This window comes from Glycine soja, chromosome 2 (assembly GCF_004193775.1).
Source record: "Glycine soja cultivar W05 chromosome 2, ASM419377v2, whole genome shotgun sequence".
NCBI lineage: Eukaryota > Viridiplantae > Streptophyta > Magnoliopsida > Fabales > Fabaceae > Glycine > Glycine soja.
The window spans coordinates 3,136,658-3,156,390 of record NC_041003.1 but is presented as its reverse complement, the minus strand read 5'-3'; the positions used below and the strand labels follow the sequence as shown (position 1 = coordinate 3,156,390).

Here is a 19,733-nt window from a genome sequence, read left to right as displayed (position 1 = left end):
TTAAAAGATAATATATAAAATTATAAAAATATAAATAATTTAAAAAAAAATAAAATTTAAATTTTAAACTATTTTACATAAAATTTATATTAATATTATATTTTACCTGAGTATTTAGGTGCAGTGATAAAATATTATATTTTTTACTTCAAGAAATATAATTGTAATTCTTCTTTGAAATTTTTTTTAAGAAAATATTGATATAGTTACTGCTTACTAGTAATGAATGCTATCTTCTCTTTCACTTTCACATCTTTAAATCCGGCTTCTACGCTCGCGTCTCAGTTTCAGTTTTGGATCTCTCTCTTCCCTCACACCAATCTTCAGGTCGCATTCCAATCTTCAATCTCCTCTTCCTTTTCGCTTTTCTTTCTATTTTCGTGCCCCTTTTTTTTCCTCAATCTATTTATTTCCTTTCCAATCTCATATCTCGATTTTCATGGGGAAAAAAAAACTTATTTCTTAAGTATGTTTGGTGGAATTGGAAATTTGGTATGAGTTTGGATCTCATTCTCTGTCCATTTTACTACCTGATATTATTATCAATATTTGACCCTGAGATATTGAAAATTTCAAAACCTTTTTACCCCTTTTAGCTGGGGTTAGGTTAGGTTGATTACCAGGCTCTGCTATGTATGTTAGTTGATTTTACTTGCTTTTTCTTGTATTTTTAGTTCACATTCGCTAAACTAGGTTTTTTCCCTTAGCTGAAAATTTTGGATGGAAAAGTTGAATAAGGGAGCATTTCATATTCAAAACCTATGTACAAGAAACAGTTCGTTCATTAAAACTTTGATTTTGAGCTATGTATTAAGATCTTACAAGATAATCTTAGTGTGCAGTGCTGCAGTTTTTATGTTGTCTTGTCTTAGTGGAGGTTCTTGTGTTTTTTGTAGGATTTGAAAAATGGCAGATTCCAAAGCTGGATTGAGGAAGCCAGTGTTTACCAAGGTTGATCAGCTTCGCCCGGGGACCAGCGGGCACACTTTAACTGTGAAGGTGGTCAATGCTAAGATGGTGATGCAGAAAGGTCGTTCTGATGGTCCTCAATCCCGTCAGATGCGAATTGCTGAATGTTTGGTTGGCGATGAGACTGGAATGATCATATTCACTGCCAGAAATGATCAAGGTATATATGTTACTGCTTTCACAATGTGTTCCAGTGCCCCTATTATAAGTTTTCCTCGCTGCATTATGGTATTGTTATTGTAACAATTTTGTTGTATTTTTCTTTTCTTTGGCTGGACCAAGGGGCGTTCTTTGGTTGTTTTGCATGGAGTATTCACATGTCATCCATCAACTGTCAAGTGTTCTTCTGTTTTGTCCATTTTGTGGGCATCTGTCATTTCTGTTTGGATATTCCATAAATCATTGATTCATTGCTAATTTGATCACTAATTGATCTAAATATCTTCCAAAACATCTATAATATCTATCTAATAGGAGATGAACCTGGGCAATTGGTGTTGTATTTTTCTTGTTTTTTACCCAAAAGATCCTAATTGATGTGTCCATTAGCATTTTCTAGCACTAACATCATGAACCGCATAAATATTTTTTTATCATGTTTTGTTAAAGCTCAAGGAACAATAAAGAAGGAAATGTCTTTTCCTATCTGTGTTTAGCATATGTTAGTATCCCATTGCAAGGTATGGGACTTGAGTCCCACATCGGAAGTATGGGATTCCATTGTGGGTTTTATAAGGTCTTGGGCTCTCCAGCTACCAGCTAGCTTTTGTGGTGTGGTTCTCCCAAGGTTCTTATCATCAACAGTCACCTGATTAAAAATCTACACATTTTCCCATTTGGGTCGTGCATATAGATTTGAGGCTGTTGTGACCTAACGCCAAACTGCCAAAGGAAAATGTAATTTCTGAGTAGTCTAAATCTTGTGGTTTGTCTGTGAGAATCAAAATCACATAAGTTCATTAATTTAAGCTAGGTGATTCAGGGCCTCCTCCAATTTGCCTTTGATTAATGGTTTTGGTTCTGGTAAGAGTGTCTCGATTCTTTTATCCTATTATTTGTATATGGAAAATTGGTAATCAATAAGGTGTTGTAATATAATATCATAAAAAGTCTGTTGGATAGTGTTAATATTCCTTATGCCAAATAATCTAGAATGTCAATTAATAGGACATTGGCATGGCTGCTACTTTGTGTGAGTAAACCAGTCTTATAGTTGGTTAAATCCAATTAAATTTGCAGTTTTTGACAATTTCTCAAGAGCTAGCTTTGTGTTAATGTCCCTCAATTCTGGTGTACATGTAATGGAAAATTTACACACCATGGATATGAATATATGATTACAGTCTTCCATTCTCCTCAGTAATCATAAAATAATTTTTTTGTACTATGTATCCTACATTGATGGGGATAAATGATTCAACCAAAAAGACCAGAAAAATAATAGAAATTCCATGCTTTTCCTCAATCCCGGTTGTCCACTCATCTAATGATCTAATGTTGAAAATTGAAATTTATCTTCGCTTCTGTATTGTTATTTCTTCTTGAACCATAGAAGAGGTTTAAGACTTGAAGTGACTGAGAGGAGATGTTGGAATCATGGAAATTAAAATATGATGTAATTGGGAAAAAGATATGGTTGCAAAGACACAATGTAATTCAGGTGCTTCCCTAGTTTTGCTTTTTTCGTTTTTTTTAGTAAACTACTTTTCAGGACATAGGGCAGAGAAGCCCATGGGTAGTTTACATTCATGAGTTACTACATTCTGGTTTATACTAATTTCTTGGTTCAAAACTTCAAATAAAAAATGTCTAGGCCTAATTGAATATGGTTTAGCATAGTTACTAAAACCATACTGGATGACCTGCCAGTTTGATTGAGAACTAGTTAGGTCACTAATCCTATCAATCTAAAAAATTGACAGAGCAAAAAACTGATTAAAAAGTGGCCAAAACCGGGTAAGAACCGCTGTAAAAATCATTTGAACTTTTTCCTTTTTTCTTTTTTATATAAGTAAATGATCATTTATGAGATCTACATATAGATTGCTAGTATATAACTATTTATTATGAATTTTATTTAACATTTTGTAGCATGATAGAAAACCAATTTATAATGGTAATAAAAGATAAGATAATATTGATTACAACAATACATTAATACACTTGCTGTCCCAGAGACAAACAGTTTCCTATTACACAAATACAGCAAAACACTTGCTGTACCAGAGGCAGAAGTCTCTTACTGAGAGTATTCTCTGCCCACAAACTGAAAATAACTTCACATCTCCAATTACACAACCTACTATTAGATATATATACTCCTAATACAGAACTACCAGCAATTGCTTTCCACACATAACTATCATCCTGCAGTTTCTAATACTAAACTAACTACTAACAGATATTTCCACTCATAACTGTCATCTTGGAGTTTCTAACACAGAACTGTGTTTACCAGAAAAGTTATTTTCTACACATATCTACCATAACTTTACCTGACTATCAGTTCCTATCATATCACTACTAAGAACTGCTTTTAGGGTTAAATTGGGCTTACACAGCCTTGGATTACCAGGAAACAATATAAATGTGTGTCAGTTTCTAATAACTTTCTGTATCTTGTTTTGGATGTACCTAGGCTCTGAATAAGAAACAAAAATTAGTTCAAGAGATTTTTTTTTGTGGGGGGGTGGGATGGAGAGAGAGAGAGAGATAAGAAAATTAGAAAAGAATGAACCCTTTTTTATGAAAATGTTAAGCGATGATGCATATGCTAGATTCCCTTGATTGTCTGCATTGAAATTTGAAAATACCCTAATCCTGCTTTTGATTTCTCCCTATGGCTGAGGCCTCAGAAGTGTCAAACCAAAAGAGCAACTTTGTTTACAGATGTGAAGTTTAGAAAGAGTTACTAGCATGAAGTGGAAGTTTATACCTACTGATTGCTTTCTTTTACATTAAAGACTCTGTCATTTCACATACTAAAAGACTTGACTTTGTTTAAAATGTGTTTTTGGACCATTGCAGTTACTAATAAATGAAGTTCAGTCTTCTCATAAGATATTATATGATGGAGAACTTAAAATTCGGAAATAATAGGAAAAAGTAATTCCCATTTAGAAAAAAGATTTGCTCAATCTTAGAAACAATTTAACCAAACAAGTGGTTTGGAATGCTAAAAGAGAAAATAATGGGTTATTCATTGGTAGGAACTGATTTTTGTTTTACCTAAAAACAATTTTGAAAATATTTTATATTCACAATTTTCAAACTAAATTGCTATGTGACCAAATATTTCAAATATGATTTAAAATGCTGATTTGCAAATAATGAGCTGTTTATGACCTCATTGTGTCATGATGCCCATGAATGAGTTGACTTCTATTTTTTTGCCTGGCACAGCATCTAATGTTCAGCAGTATTGCTGAAAACGATGACATATATTGATGTTGAAGATTTTTCTTTGGTTCCAATTTTCAGTGGATATGATGAAAGAGGCTGCTACTGTGATCCTGCGCAATGCCAAAATTGACATGTTCAAAGGATCAATGAGGTTTGCTGTGGACAAGTGGGGCCGTGTGGAAGTCACAGAACCTGCTAGTTTTACTGTGAAGGAAGATAATAACTTGTCTCTCATTGAGTATGAACTGGTGAATGTTGTTGTGGAATGACTTATTGGGACCTCTTGGAATTTCTAATGAGAAAAAAACTCATCATGCTCATCACAGTTCACCTGAGTTTAGGAATAGAGATTTGAGAAGCCAGTAGTACCAACAGTTGCTTCTTACTGTTGCAACAGACTATGTGGATCTTGTAGCTTAACCACTGAACAGATGGTGGATTGAAGTGCAAGAAAATGGGAATTGGCTTCCAGATCATGCTTTTTGTTATGCTCTCTGTTGACATTTTAGATTATGTGTTTCTTCATCTACTACGGATTGCATGTATCAGAATATTAATATATGGCAGATGGTTGTTTATATTTGAGAAAATCCTTTGTTTAATCTCAATATAATCTTTATCATGTTCTACCACCTGCTAGCCTCGCAATCTTTGTGTTAAGGAAGAAGTATATCTCGGAAGATACGTGTGGAAACTCAAATCCTAGATCGATGGTAACATCAATTCATTTTGAACATTCTTCTTAACTGCTGGTGCAAAAGGGAAGGAAAAATTCATAATAAAGGAGAATCTTAGTTATAATTTTTAGGTTTATATATGTTTTTATCCATTAAAATACTTTTAGCCCTTATAATTACTAAAATTATTTACTTTTAATCTAGCAATAAAAGGCTGAAAATATATTTTTGTAAAAGTGATTAAAAATAAATAAAATTTAAATACTAATTTTATTAGACATTATACAATTTGATACAAATGTGGATAACATGGTTAAACATCTAGAAATGTTTTAACATCTCCAATGAGTGTTATTTTATTACACTGCATAAGTTGTTTATCAATAAAATACGATTTTGGTATCTCATGTGATGTTGGGTCGATTAAAATTGTAGAGTTGCTTATATAAGCAATCCTTTCTTATAGGTTGCATAAAATGTGTGTACATGTAGAAAGAGAATGTAAGATGTTAAAAGATAAAATATATGTGAGTTAAGCAACTTACTAATAGAAATCCCTGTTAAAGTGAAAATTGATTCAATCACTTAAAATTAAGATGGAATGTATGGAGTCACTTAAACAAATAAAGTGGAGTTATTTATATGAACAGTATTGAAGATTTTCTAATCCTTTACCGTCCTGATGTGTTTGCTCTAACGGATTATAATGCACAAAGATTTGATTTTACAGTTTCATTAGAAATTTGCTACGTTCTTGCAGATGAGAATCCAAAGCAGCAGCTGATAGAAATTTACTAGCATGCAGTCATTATATTCTGGTCTGAATAAAGGTGTAGAATTTCATCAACAATGTAGAGTGTGATAGTCTGTTGGGGCTGTCCACAACTCATAATTCATCACAAGTCATGAGACATTCTTCAATACGTTGACAAAATCAACGTGAGGCACCACATTGGACTTGTCTTTGGGCTTGTCACTTGTGGTCTAAGCAAGCCATGCCCTACATTAATGGGAAGAACACCCACTTGAAATATTCTCAATGATGTAAGTATTTGTTTGACCAATTCCAACCCCCTCCCCCGCAAAATAAAAATAATTGAAACATCCAAAAGAAAATGTTTTTTATTTATGATTTTCCATCTTCACTCATTTTGCTTCAAAATGACCCAACATTTTAGTTCACTAGCATATTACTGACCAGGTCTAAGGCATAATTTATGAAATAATTGACTGAACAATTCTTTATCAAATTAACACTAAATCAGCCTTTGTTCAGTGGAAAAGATTAAAAAATACACACACATACACATATATTATGAGTGAGACAGAAAGATTAACATAATATTTAACTAGAGATGTGTCTTGGGGATAGAGTATTAGGTTCTAAGTATATACATTTCAGGACAAAAACAAAACCCCCAACATAAAAAATTAAACCATGGTTTTTATCCATCTTCATGTACCATACCTACCTTCTACCAGTTAGCGGCTTAGTTGTACACAAAAACAAAGGATCACAAACAAGTGGGCATGCTACAATAGCAGGTCCTACTCATATACACCACACCATCTTAATTTGTCTTTGTATCCGTGGGACTGATCAAGCTCCATACGTTATCATATATACCCTTTTAACTAGTGAAAGGACCACTCACTCACATGGCTAATGCATAAGATAATATAATCAATAAAAAAAAAAGAGAAGAAAATCGTTGACGAAGAAGAGGGATTGGATGGAAACAAAAGGAGAAAGAAAGGGTTTCATAGGCTACAAAATGTGACGAACGATCAACGTCATGATAGTTATATAGCAAATTGGTAATGTTGGTGGAAAAAATTGGAAGGTACGTAGCGCCTGATAACTACCACCTTATAATATGTAGTTTGTATAGTTGATTGGGGACAAATGAATACCGACATTAGGATGAGATAAATCAAATAGGCCTAGCTAACTATATATGTTTTCTAGGTCATTTAGGGGGTGGAGGTCAGACCTCAGTTAGAGTTTATGACTAATGATAAAGCTTTACCAAATGTGGCATGACATTTTAAATATTAAAGATTATTTTCTAACAAGTTTGAAATATGTGTTTGACTCTTATATATCATTGGCTTAATTGTATAAGTGATCAATTTTAGTTATTATAATTACTACTAAAGTGCTGGTTTGCTTTTGCTTGTATATGTATCAAAAAATATAGTGCCATTTTGTGTAATATTTTTTTAGTGATATATAGCAATTTATGATGTTAGTTTTTACAAGGAACCGCTTAAATATATACTAATTTACATGAAAAGCTATATATACAAATGAAATCATATTACTTCTGATTTCTTAAAAGTTATGGATATGGAGTGCAAAATTGTTTTTCCTAGCTAAGGATTAAATACTTTAATCTGTGGCTAATTTATTCCTAACCTCAAAAGTGGAGATTGAGGTAAGCACTCAAGTCATTAGCGATTCTATTTATAGAAGAATTATAAAGGAAAACAAGTAAAAAGAATACTACAAAAAACAGTAAAGATCACACAAGAGACGAGGCACATAATATTTAATGTGCTAGGATTCAGTTTCAGAATTGCAAGATTTATGCACATAATATTGTCTCACAAAGATTTACCATGATTTTGGCATAATAATAGAGGTGGCTCGTTTGAGGCACAAGCTAAGAGTTGCAAATGGATGTGACATGACAATGGCAACTTCAATGCTTAGAGATTAATTGTTTAGCCAATAATGGCCTTGTGTTTGAGTTGATGGTAGTTGGAGCTGAGGGTAGCTGTGCAGTAGTAATACCAGTAACAGTAACATTTCAAATACTAAAATAAAAATGATTTGATTTTTATTGTCTTAAAAGTAATGATTAAAAAAATTGTTATTGAAAATCACAATAAAATATATTGAAAATATTAAATGTTACACTCCTCTCTCTCATTATAATTATTATTGTGTAAAAAAAATATTTTAAAATAATTATTATTTTAATTTTTCATATAAAATTAATTTTTTTACTTATATTTTTATATATTAATGATAAATTGTGAAATTTAGAAATAAAATAATGATAATATAAAATTAATTTTGTAAAATTATTATTTATTTATGTAAAATAACGTAGGATGAAAATTATTTTAGGATAGAGGGAATGCTTTCTAATAAAATCTTAATATTTTTTTATTTTTTGAACAATTTTTATAGTAAAATAAAAATAAAAATTATGGAGATAAAGCATAAATATTATATCCTATAAGTTGAATATGGTTGAATACAAGTTATAAGTTTTGAGAGTTTCTCTATTAAAAATATACTCTATATCTATATTTCCAATAGAGAAACTCTCTGAAATAGATTTTGGCTTGTATTTGTCAATAATTATTATGACAGGTAAATCCAAGGATGCACGGTGGAAGCACAGTAAAAGGCCCCAATAGATGTTAGGTTTTAATTGGTTCACGAAAATTCGTGAAAACTATAGTTCGTAACAAATAGTACTGCTTCCTCAAAAAAAAAAAAAACAAATAGTACTGCTCGTGTTCCGAACCATATAAGGATGATCGACGAAATTTTTTACTCAATGAAAATAAGCAAGAGTAGAACCAAGCAGAATAATTATGATTTATACTGTAGATTTTTCCTGGGGTATTATTAACTGTGTAGTTGTATTAAATCTGAACAACCTAACCAGACAATCTACAAGCACATGCAATTAATATATAACTATTGTTTGTGTTGGAAATTAGTCAAATTACCGCAAATTCTTCCTTTTATTTACATACCAATTCAAATAATCAAAGAGTAGCATCTTGCACAGTGTAAGTGCATATATATTTGGCTCATTTAATGTTTAAAACATTTTGTCAATTGTTAACAATGATAATAATAAAAACACTTTGTGTTGTTATTTGCAAATGGCATGCTTCTTCCTTTCCGTTTCTAGACCTTAATTTGCTTGTATACATCACAAAAAAGACGAGAAAAAGGTTGTATCTTTTGAAATATACTGATAAATTTGAAGTTATAGCCTTCTAATATACTTTTTTTAAAACAATAATATGTTTTATCAACAAATGTTAGTTTATTAATTTTTGTTAGAAATGTTAGTTAGAAGATTTGAATCGTACACCTCTCCTTTTTTCCTTTTCCCTTCTCCCTGAACTAACTTTGTATCTCAAATAATAAATTAGTAGTTTCCTTTGCGTCATTAGTTTCACTTGTTTTAACTATTAGATTGACTTATTAAACTAAACTCGTATCCTAGCTTAAAATACATGTGAATACGGTGGAATCTTTACTAATTTTTAAATTAGTAATACAACAAACATGTTCGTTTCTGAAAATAATCAATGTCAATGATCTCTCAAATCCTTTCTTCACCACTGACAAGTAATGGAAGCCATATTATCGATTTCACGCGTAGATAAGCTGGAACCTTTATTTAATTTGTATATATTGAAGCCAACATTTCATGAATACTTTATACCATATTTTGTGATTCCCATAGTATTATTTGTAGTTACACAACTTTCTCAGTCTTTCGGTCTTTCCATTATAAATAACGTGCGATGTGATCCTTAGTAAGATTAGTGCAATAAATCTACCACCTAACCGGCATCTTCATTTTGTAATTATATATCAATCGGTCCTTATGCATAATATAAAGTAGTACTAAAGAAATCAAACCGAAAAATTTTCTGTCATGTGGTCCATATCTATCAAATACCATGTGCAATTGCGGCTTCAATTTGAAGCTTATCTAGTGACAAAAACAAATGAAAAAGCTTAGTACTTCACTTCAGATACCATGTAGTACAGGGCATTGAGTTTCGCTTCATATGGGACTTTGATTTGATATCTTACTAACTCCTTGTAGGGTTCCACTCTCAGATTACCTTACAGAAAATTCAGTATGTTAGTGTGTTTGGAAACACTCTGTTAAATGGGGTTCCCAACCAAAACTAATAGTTATTTTTATGTTGAATTTAACGTGATTTTACATTGAAAGTGAATTTAAATGTGAAACCAAACATGCACTTCCTCTGTAACATCATGCTTAAGTTTTCCTTGATTATTTCTCTCTTCCAATTTGATCTTTTATTAAATTCATTGGCATCCTGTTGTGTTATCCATCTAGTTGACCTCATTTAGTGTAATAAGACTTTTGTTGTTGTTCTTTCTCTCTCCACTTATGCATACATGCAAGTAAAAAGGATCTTTTTCAGTGTGATAAAACGAAAGGTGAAGGACTTGGTAAATGAAAAGAAAAAGGAAAACAGAAAAGAAGCATGAAGCACATGATATATTTTTTAATTAAATTAAACAATTTTTAATCCATTTGCAAAAGATGGATGGACCTCATATCCTGCATAATAGCATTGATTTAGACATAAAAACAGTTATCATACACAGCAGTTCTTGCTTTAATCAATATTGACTTTGAAATTCATAATCAATTCTAATGAGTGAAATGATTTATTCATAAAGTATTTGTTTGAATTGCCAAAATATCTAGTAAAATGTGAAGACAAAGATGCTGCTTCACTCTCAATATTAGAGTACTAGTTACTTGAACATTTCTTGCTTTCCAACCGAACAACATGTGGAATGTTGACTTCTTCATTTTTTTTCTTCTTAAAAGTTCAACTTTAAATACTAGAAGAGTATGACACTTCCTCTGTTGATATAGGTAAAATAGAAGTGAGATACTCTGCAGCAGCAGAATTAAAGAATATTATCAGGAAGGCACAGCTCTTAAGAGTTACAGAATCTTATTCTTTACATATACTATAAAAAATTAAAGATAGAAACACACTAATGCTTTGTCTTTTAACCAAGAAAAGAGAATGCATGTGGCGTCACATGAGCTCAAGAAGTTAATATGAAAAGCCAAATGGAGAGAATTCTCCTCATTGAAACAACTGGTCAGGTCTATGCAGGAATTTTGCGAAGTGTTCCTTTCTGAAAGCTTGAAAATGAAAATCATTATTACTTCTTCCCACGCAACAAGTATATTTTTAGACACTCATAAGCATTACAAAAAGTATGATAAGAAATAGTTAAACAATTATTATTTTTAGACACTTAATACTAAATAAAGGACTGCCAATCAATTATCTTTGACTGGTGGATTAGGATGACTCTGCTAGCAAAGTCATTTTCTATCTCACTGTGTAATCAATCATAGCATGTGGGTTAGGTTTTAGTGTCATACTAATCTAGTGATGCCTCTGGAATTAAACAAGTGGCTTCTTTTTGCACAAGTAATAAATTCTGGGATTTATCTAATAGCTACTATGTATCTTCTTGAACTTAACATGTAATTTTTTTTTACTGAATTTGTCATATGTTAGAGGTCTAATCATACCAGTTGCAGCTACAGTTATGTTTTCCTCTCATGATGATTAGCAGGCACGTTATGTGGTCCAATGCTAAATAGGACAAGCCTTCAGCAACATCCAATAGTCATTTTCGATGTGAACCTTTCTAAGTCCCACGTCGAGTAAAATAAAAAGGTTTAACGTGATATTTAAGCCATGAAACTCTCTCAGATGATGATTAATCTTTTAGATTGGACTCTTCTTTTGTGATTAAGTCATAACGTGGTTATTTTTATTGAGAGTTGGACTACAAAAAAGACTACTTATATATAGGTTGCATTAAGATGCAATGTACAGAATGCCGATAGATGAGTGTAGCTGTGAATGTAAGGGGGAAAAAGGAATATCACTGGATTAATTAGATGCAATGTACAGAGTAAAAAAGCTTAGAGTGAAAGTTATGAGAGGTGAGGAGAGAAGGTAAATTATAAGGTTTCTTGTCCATATTCACCCTTCCAATAGTAAATCTGAGTGGGGTGAGACAGGGGTAACATAGTCTTATGATTTTTCTACTCATTTCTTTCTTCTCTTTCTATATTAAAGCAAACAAGTAGAGAAAAAAATTCAATATTATTTCTTCTCAATTTCACTTCTATTTCTTTCAAATCAAATAACTCAAAAATTCATCTTATTTCTTCTCTATTTCTATCTTTCCTATTTTCATCAACCCCATTTCTTTCTCTTCTACCAAATATAGTGTTAATGTAGTACTTAAGTCATGAAACTCTCCTCTCAGTCTTTTGAGTTGAGCTCTCTTCTTATACTTAACATGAATGCCTCAGAAAGGACCTAACTAAATAATGCACAGAGTGAGGGCAAGAAAAAGAATCAGGTTCTCTTTACATTTTTTTGGTGAATAGGTTCTCTTTAGATAGAGAGGCTTTCCATTTTTTAAATTGGAGCATGGATATAGAGAGACACATATCATGAAGAGATGATAATCAAGTTAGGCACGTAGGGTACTCAGATAAATAAATGTTGTACAACTCTTCTTTGCTTTAATAATGAAATGAACATCAGGAATGGTAGCTCATCTAAATAGTTGGAGAACACCAAGATAATGGAAAACGTGGGAATCAGTAACACAGAATTGCAGACATTGGCCAGAGACAATTTAAAATACTTTATACATGAGAAGAATCCTCTTGTTTGAAGGATCACATTGGGGTCAATGGCATGTATTATTATGTCTCTGTCTCACAATTACATACATATAGATTCCTATATTTGACAATAATGCATGAAAGATGTTTTGAGGAAGAGAGGATAAACTGAATTATTGCCACTTAATCCGTTCCTTTTTGTTTGACAAAGTGCATCAGTGCTAATATAGTTTTCTTTTCTGAATATATATGCATTAAATTCTATTAACTGATTAAAGAAGGTGGAAAATGCCAACAAGGATAAGAATACACAATATAAGATGAAGAGCTACATTTGAATCTATTCAAAATGACATCAATTATGAATTTATGATGCATCGGGAACCTACTCATAATTAATGAGCTTGCTTTGTACATATGAAGCTAAAAACCAAAGATATAAAAACATCAATGATGGTGGGAGGTACCAGTACCATGCATAAAGCATTGATGGATTTCAAATTTGGTCAAGAAGAACAAAACTGAGATGCAATTTCTTAAAAACTTCTGCTGTGCAACTCTAGTTCATGCATTTCTTGTGGCATACTAATCTTTAATGCAAATTTTTATATATGGATTAGTGAAGTAAGACTTTAATTCTTATTGAAAAATAACAATAAAAACGCTTAAAAATTTGTGTTTAAGCCAATAAAGACTGGTTCAATCGGTAAGAATAGGATTTCATATTCCACAAGAAGTGAATCCAAATATTGTTCTAGTCCCGATATAATGACTGTGGGGAAGTAATTAATGAATTATTGTAGTAAAACTTTAATTGTTATTGAAAAATAACAATAAAACACTTAAAGGGCATTGTTTAAGCCAATGAAGATCAATCTAATTGTTAAGAATAAAATTTTATATTCCACAAGAACGTAAATCTGATGCTCTACTCCTGATACAATAACTTCATGGAGAAGTAATTTATAATTATCTCTTGCCGCTCTTTCAACCTTGAAGCATATCCTAATCATTGTATTTAAGTTTGTCCATTTAAGTCACATCGACCATTCGATCAAAGTCAAAAATGTTTATAAAGTTTGAACCAATTTAATGAAGAGGCTTATCAGACATGCATGTACCATCAAGTCCATCATCATCACCAACAGATCAGCAGCACTTATTTCCCATATCTAAATCAGAAAATCTATTTAGCTTTTTATGTGCGGCACCACTGAAACCCATTGATGGATTCCATGTAGGGAAGTTGGTGATAGTGCCATTTCTGTCGTCATGGTGACATATTCAAAATCTTAAGGCTAATCAATTAATCATAATACTGAACATGAAAGAGAAAATTTAACTCTTTGTAAAGATGAACTTGGCCTTACAAATTGTATATTTCACTATATTTTATTTGTTAACAAAGATTAAGATCCTTGACTGGTGTGTTGACATAATTCCTCTACTCAGAATTTCAAGAGAGGCATGCTTTTGGAGGCGATGTTACACTAATGATGAAAAATTTGCTGGAAAATTAAAGTTAAGACTGACTTGCATATAAATAAGTATAATAAAATAAATTAAAGTTTAGCTGACAAAGTTCTTAGTTCTCAAAAATAATATTATAAAAAAGGTGAAATTTCTATGAAAAGAAGAGATATGCTTCTGGTTTCATTTTCTTTGTAAACAAGCACATTAAAAGTCACCCATCATCTACAACCATTCTGATTTCAACAGAGGTCCTTACTCCTTTGAGTTACAGAAAAAAGAATGGGACAGAACTAAAGACTGAATTATTATGTTCTGCCATTAAAGCTAAAGCAGAAAGAGGCATCAAGGAGAGAAAGGGAAAGCACAATTTTGTTTTATTTTTTATAGAAGAAAGCACAAATTTTATAAACGAACATATTTATCATAAATAAGCATAGAGGATTTATTCATGTCCTTTCCCTTCTTCATTCTTGAATTAGCTACGGTTCTGCCAATCTATTCAAGCACTTAATTCAATTTAACTGAACCTAACTAACACTCTCAAAAGCTGACCTAACCAAATTTGTGCAATCTTTTATACGGTTTCACCTCAAGGACAATGATTAAAGAAATAAATAATTTTTTCATAAATATTTATGAGAAAAAAAAAGAAAATAAATTGGTTCTTTCCATAAACTAATATTAATTTATACACATTAATTTATGAACTTACAGAGAGCTTAAATAAATAATTTTAAAAAATAAGATTTAATTTATGAAAAAAAGTTTGACTTACTTTAATCTCTTAATTAATTATATTTTTTTATAATTTAAGTACTTATTAAATTCTTGTCCCATAATAAATGTTATCTAAGAAAAAAATATTTCAAAATAATTATTTTTTAATGTAATATTAATTACTTTTATTCACTTATATCTATTATAATATTAATTAATGATATGGAATAAAAAATTAAAAATGAATTATTATAATGGCACAGAGGAAGTTGTGCACAAAATTTAAAGAGCCTATTGTTTCAACACGCAACAAGTATGCTGCTGTCTCATTAAATCTCCCAAATCATGAAGTTTTATTGTGTCATTTTCCCGGTATTCTTTTTTCCTTTCTGTTTTCCACATATTGTTATTTAGTAGTAGTATTGACTATGAGCTTTAATTGGGTCCATCTTCACATGTGTCCTAAATACCGCGTAGCTTATAATATCAAACAAAAGCTTTTACAATGATCATCTAATTTCCTTTTTGTGCCATCGGCTCCTTTGTCCTTCCACATCTGTGTTTGATTACCTTTCAGCTACTATTGGGAGATTCTCAAGAATCTGTGGGTAATTCTTCTTTCTTATCAGTATTATATTTTAGCTAGTTAACTGTTATGTATGTTTTATATTTTAAAATTTATAATCGAGTCATGCATGGTAGTTCAAAAAAAAAAGTTGCAAAATTTAGTTCATATTGATAGATAAATAGAGAGAAAGATCCGAGAGTAAGAGAGAGAAGGACTAGCTGGGGGAGGGGAGAGAAATGTTCCATCATAAATTAAATTTAAATATGCTGATTAATTTATATTTAAAAACATAGAAACTTGCAGAATAATATATTACAAATTATATAATTAAAGAATGATTTATACAAACACGCCATATAAAAAAAAAGAGTCAAATTAATAGAGTTTTTATGTTTTAGAAGTGCAATCAGTTAAGAAAGGAAAAAAAATTTGATAAAACATGAACTTTCCAACATTAATATGACATTTAATGTGTGAGACTTTGATCCATTGGCGATAGGCTTTGATTTATGGTGAAGTATTTGATATTTTAATATGTTAAAACATTTAATTACATTCACATTTACTTTTAGGAATATCATTACTAACAGGAACATTAATATTAATTAGATTACATAACACATATAACTGCCGAGAAATAAATAGCAGTTATTAAAAAACTATGTTTGCATTCTTAAAATAAGACAATGCTATAATTGGATGAGATAGAATGAAATAAAATTATCATAAGATGGATATTTTGTATAAAGTTTTAATTTTCATTATATGGGAATTAAGCAGATGAAATGATAAGGTGATTAACAAATAATAAATTGATTTAACTTGATTTTATTCTTAACCTCCAAATTGATATTATTATTTTTTTATAAAAAAAGACAAGAAGAGTTCATGGATAAAATATACCGTTCAAAAATAGTAAATATCATCAATTTTCATTCCATATTTTCTTTTACTGAATTCCAGATTATTTTAAATACTTTAAACATGGCAATTACCATTATTTAATTCAAACTTATTTTATTTGTTAAATCATAAATTTATTTGTTTTATTTATAAATAAAGGTATATAAAATATTTACATAGTATTCAATGTAAAGTTTAAATCAAAAAACCTGACAGTGTTTTTTTTTTCTTTCTTTGTTTACTTAGTTACAGCCATACTTGGGTTTTTAAACGTACATATAAGTTTTTACTGTTTTGTCTTTTGAAGGTGTCTCGCATAAAGAAGCGTTAGTCCATTACCACCCACCTATTTTTGTGGATTGTATAGGGATAATTAGTTAATTAATCTATTACCACCTATATGTTTTGACTTGAATTTTTTTTAAAAAAATAAGTAATCCCATTTATATAAGAAACTATTATAAAAACTCGTTTATTTTTTTTATAGAAAAATACTTAATTTTAGGAACTAGCATAAACAATTGTATTAGAATTTTGTGGTAAAAGTAAGGGTTTTTGGTTGTCTAGACAAAGAGAAATAATAAAGAAGAAAATGTGGTGCACATTTCCTCTTGATTATTCGTTCTCTGCCATCTGTAACAAGCACTGCCACAGAATCGCAAGATCGCAACTGCCGTTAAAGTTCAAACAAACGACCACACAGCACCACTGTCATCATCTGTCTCGTCCTTCAACTTTCCAATTAATTGAATAACTGTTGTTCTACGTTATTTATTTATTTTTTAGAAAAATAATACTTTATGTATGAATAACCAATATTAAAAAGTAACAAATATTAAATTATATTTTAAAAAATTTAATAATAATATTGAACGGAAAAGAAAAAAAATTGATTCATTAAGTGATAAATCAAAAATCTCCATATGTAATGTATCATTTTTTAACTCTATTTTGTTTTTTTTTCTCTTATTTTTTATCCATCTTTTCTTATAACATTATTATAATTGTTATAACAAATAACATATCATATGAGAAAAATACATCTGATATGAGAGTCAAATTAAATTTAAACCATATAATTAAATATAAATAATTAAGATTTAATATTATATAATTATTTAAAAAATTACGTGACTTTTTGACATCAAATTTCAACTTTTTATATATATAATTATATAATTCATATTTAATTCTCTCACTTGACCCATAACCCAGTGAACATGTGTAGACTAGAGTTTAGACTGATCCAATTTAACAAGTATAAATACCTATAATTTTAATCTCAAATGACGGTTTGAATAGGGGGGAAAACAAATTACCGTAATAAATTATAATTTTTCGTGTAACATTTTATGAGGATGAAAGTTTGGTGACAATCGTAACTGACATATCTACAAGCAATTGACCCAACAAGTCCTTAACCACAAATGCAAACAAGTAAATTCCATAAACTAACCTTTTCCCGTTGCATCAATTGCAAATTGTGCCATTTTCACGAGCCTTTGTGACTGTCCTTCACCATTATACAAACACCAAAGATGGATCACGAAAAGGTTGGAATTAGAAAACAAAATCATTAGCGGCTAAACGCGTTAAATTTTGTAATAAACATGATGTGTCACCAATTATCGAGTGCCACGTGTTACCATGACTTATGATTCTGGTTCTGTCTTTTTCTCCCTACCTCATTTCACTAAATAGGGTATGAGAGTTGAGAAACGTGCTATTTTGGTCTGAGATCAATTTTCAGAATTGCCATATTCTTCAATTTTATTTTATTTTAAATCAAATTATTCGATATTGCCTCTGGGCTTGAGATCAACATTTTGATATTGCATGCTTGTGTTCTATTGAGATAAAAATATAGATAAATTAGATTTCAAAAACTCTTCACGATCAGAATATGTTTTGATACTAAACAACGCTTATAAATATATTTATCGATTATTCATTAATAAAATTTTCATATTAACAGTGAAAACCAAACACACATTCTCATAAGATACGGACATGTTTTTTATTAATCGGATCTATCTTTATTAGTTTGCATGTTTGTGTTGTTTATTAGTAGTATTGTTTATTATTATTACCTAACCATTCTCTTTATTATTTTCTCATTTTGGCTAAGCAATACTCAAGGTAGGGTAGATTGTGATCGTCTAATAATTTAAATGAAAGTCACCGTATAATTAAATTGCAAGGTTGAAACCACAGTCTTTTAAGATTGAGGCTGCTATTTAAGGGGGAAAAATACATTTTTATAAAGTACATTAATTCTTCTCCTTTTACATTGCGTCAACTTTTAACATAAAATACAAGTTAAGGTTAAGGGTAGCTTATTAATGTATTCTAACTAAAACACAATTTTAGAGTGAGAAAAAACATGTCCTTCATTTTCTAAAAATAAACCTTAAAAATTTATATTCTAATTCACTTTCAAACAGGTTAATGTGTTGGCATGAATTTTTCTTTGACAAAATTTAATATTTTAAAAATAAAAAATGGAAACTATGAAAATCGCACAAATCATTAATAAAAAAAATTGACCCCACAATTGGCTAATCCGTTGAGGACATGGCATGTGTAAAGCAAAAGATTTTGCAAATGAGAAAAGTGTACTTTAAACAATAAAGTAAAATAATAATAATTAATTAAAAATTAAAATTAATTTTAGATTTTAATATGTGTGTGTAGTTTTACCACACTTTTTAATCGTTGATTTTTTATTCAATGATTGTAAATGTATTATATTATCTAAAATGCACTTCTTCTCTTTAGAAAGTCAAATGCTGAGACAAAAATATAATTGGATTCATTAAAAAATATTTTTGTTGAAATTTTTTAAAACTTAATTGGCATATTTTGTTGAATTGTTTGAGTATGATTTATTCGAACTTTAAGCAAAATATTTAGGTAAAAAATATATGCACATATTTCATGTAATTAATTGTTATTGGAAATTTTTGTAACATTAGCATATTATATAAGATAATTCATTTTAAAATTTTACAACATATATTACCAATTTTGAATATTATAATAATATAAAAACTATTTATTAATAGCATATAAATTTCCCTTCCAAAAAAATAACATAGAAAATTAGAAAGTTTATAATGTATTAAATTTGTAGTATAAGCCAATCAGGGGCAGAGTTAGACTACTATTTTTGTTCGAGTGACCAAATACATAACATCATTAAAGAAGATTTTTTTATCATTCATTATTATAAAATATTACTTGTCAGACAATAATCATTTAATACGTAAATTCACTTGTAAGACAATTTTATATGCAAAGTATTGATTTTAAAAAGAAAATTAACTTCGGAAATTCACAGACGCCTACACATAAGTTTCACAAATTGAAACATGTTAGCTTAATTTTAAAAAAGTAATTTTGACTGTATTGACATTTGAGCATTTAAAAAATGCTTGCAAACCACACTATAATGCATGTATATTTAAAAATAAATAAATTCCATCTCATAAACTAAGAGAGTTTTTTTTTTTTTTACAGCATAAAATAAAAGAGAGTTGATCCACA

The 19,733-nt window shown here is 29.9% G+C and overlaps 1 protein-coding gene across 1 annotated transcript; it reads left to right on the top strand.

Moving 5' to 3' along the window:
- The first annotated feature begins 226 nt into the window (after positions 1–226).
- On the top strand, positions 227–5,003 carry LOC114380289 (uncharacterized protein At4g28440-like). Its single transcript, XM_028339291.1, has 3 exons — positions 227–327; positions 897–1,129; positions 4,450–5,003. The coding sequence occupies exons 2-3, from the start codon at positions 907–909 to the stop codon at positions 4,638–4,640; spliced, it is 414 nt and encodes a 137-aa protein (XP_028195092.1). The 5' UTR covers positions 227–327; positions 897–906; the 3' UTR covers positions 4,641–5,003.
- Positions 5,004–19,733: the final 14,730 nt, after the last annotated feature.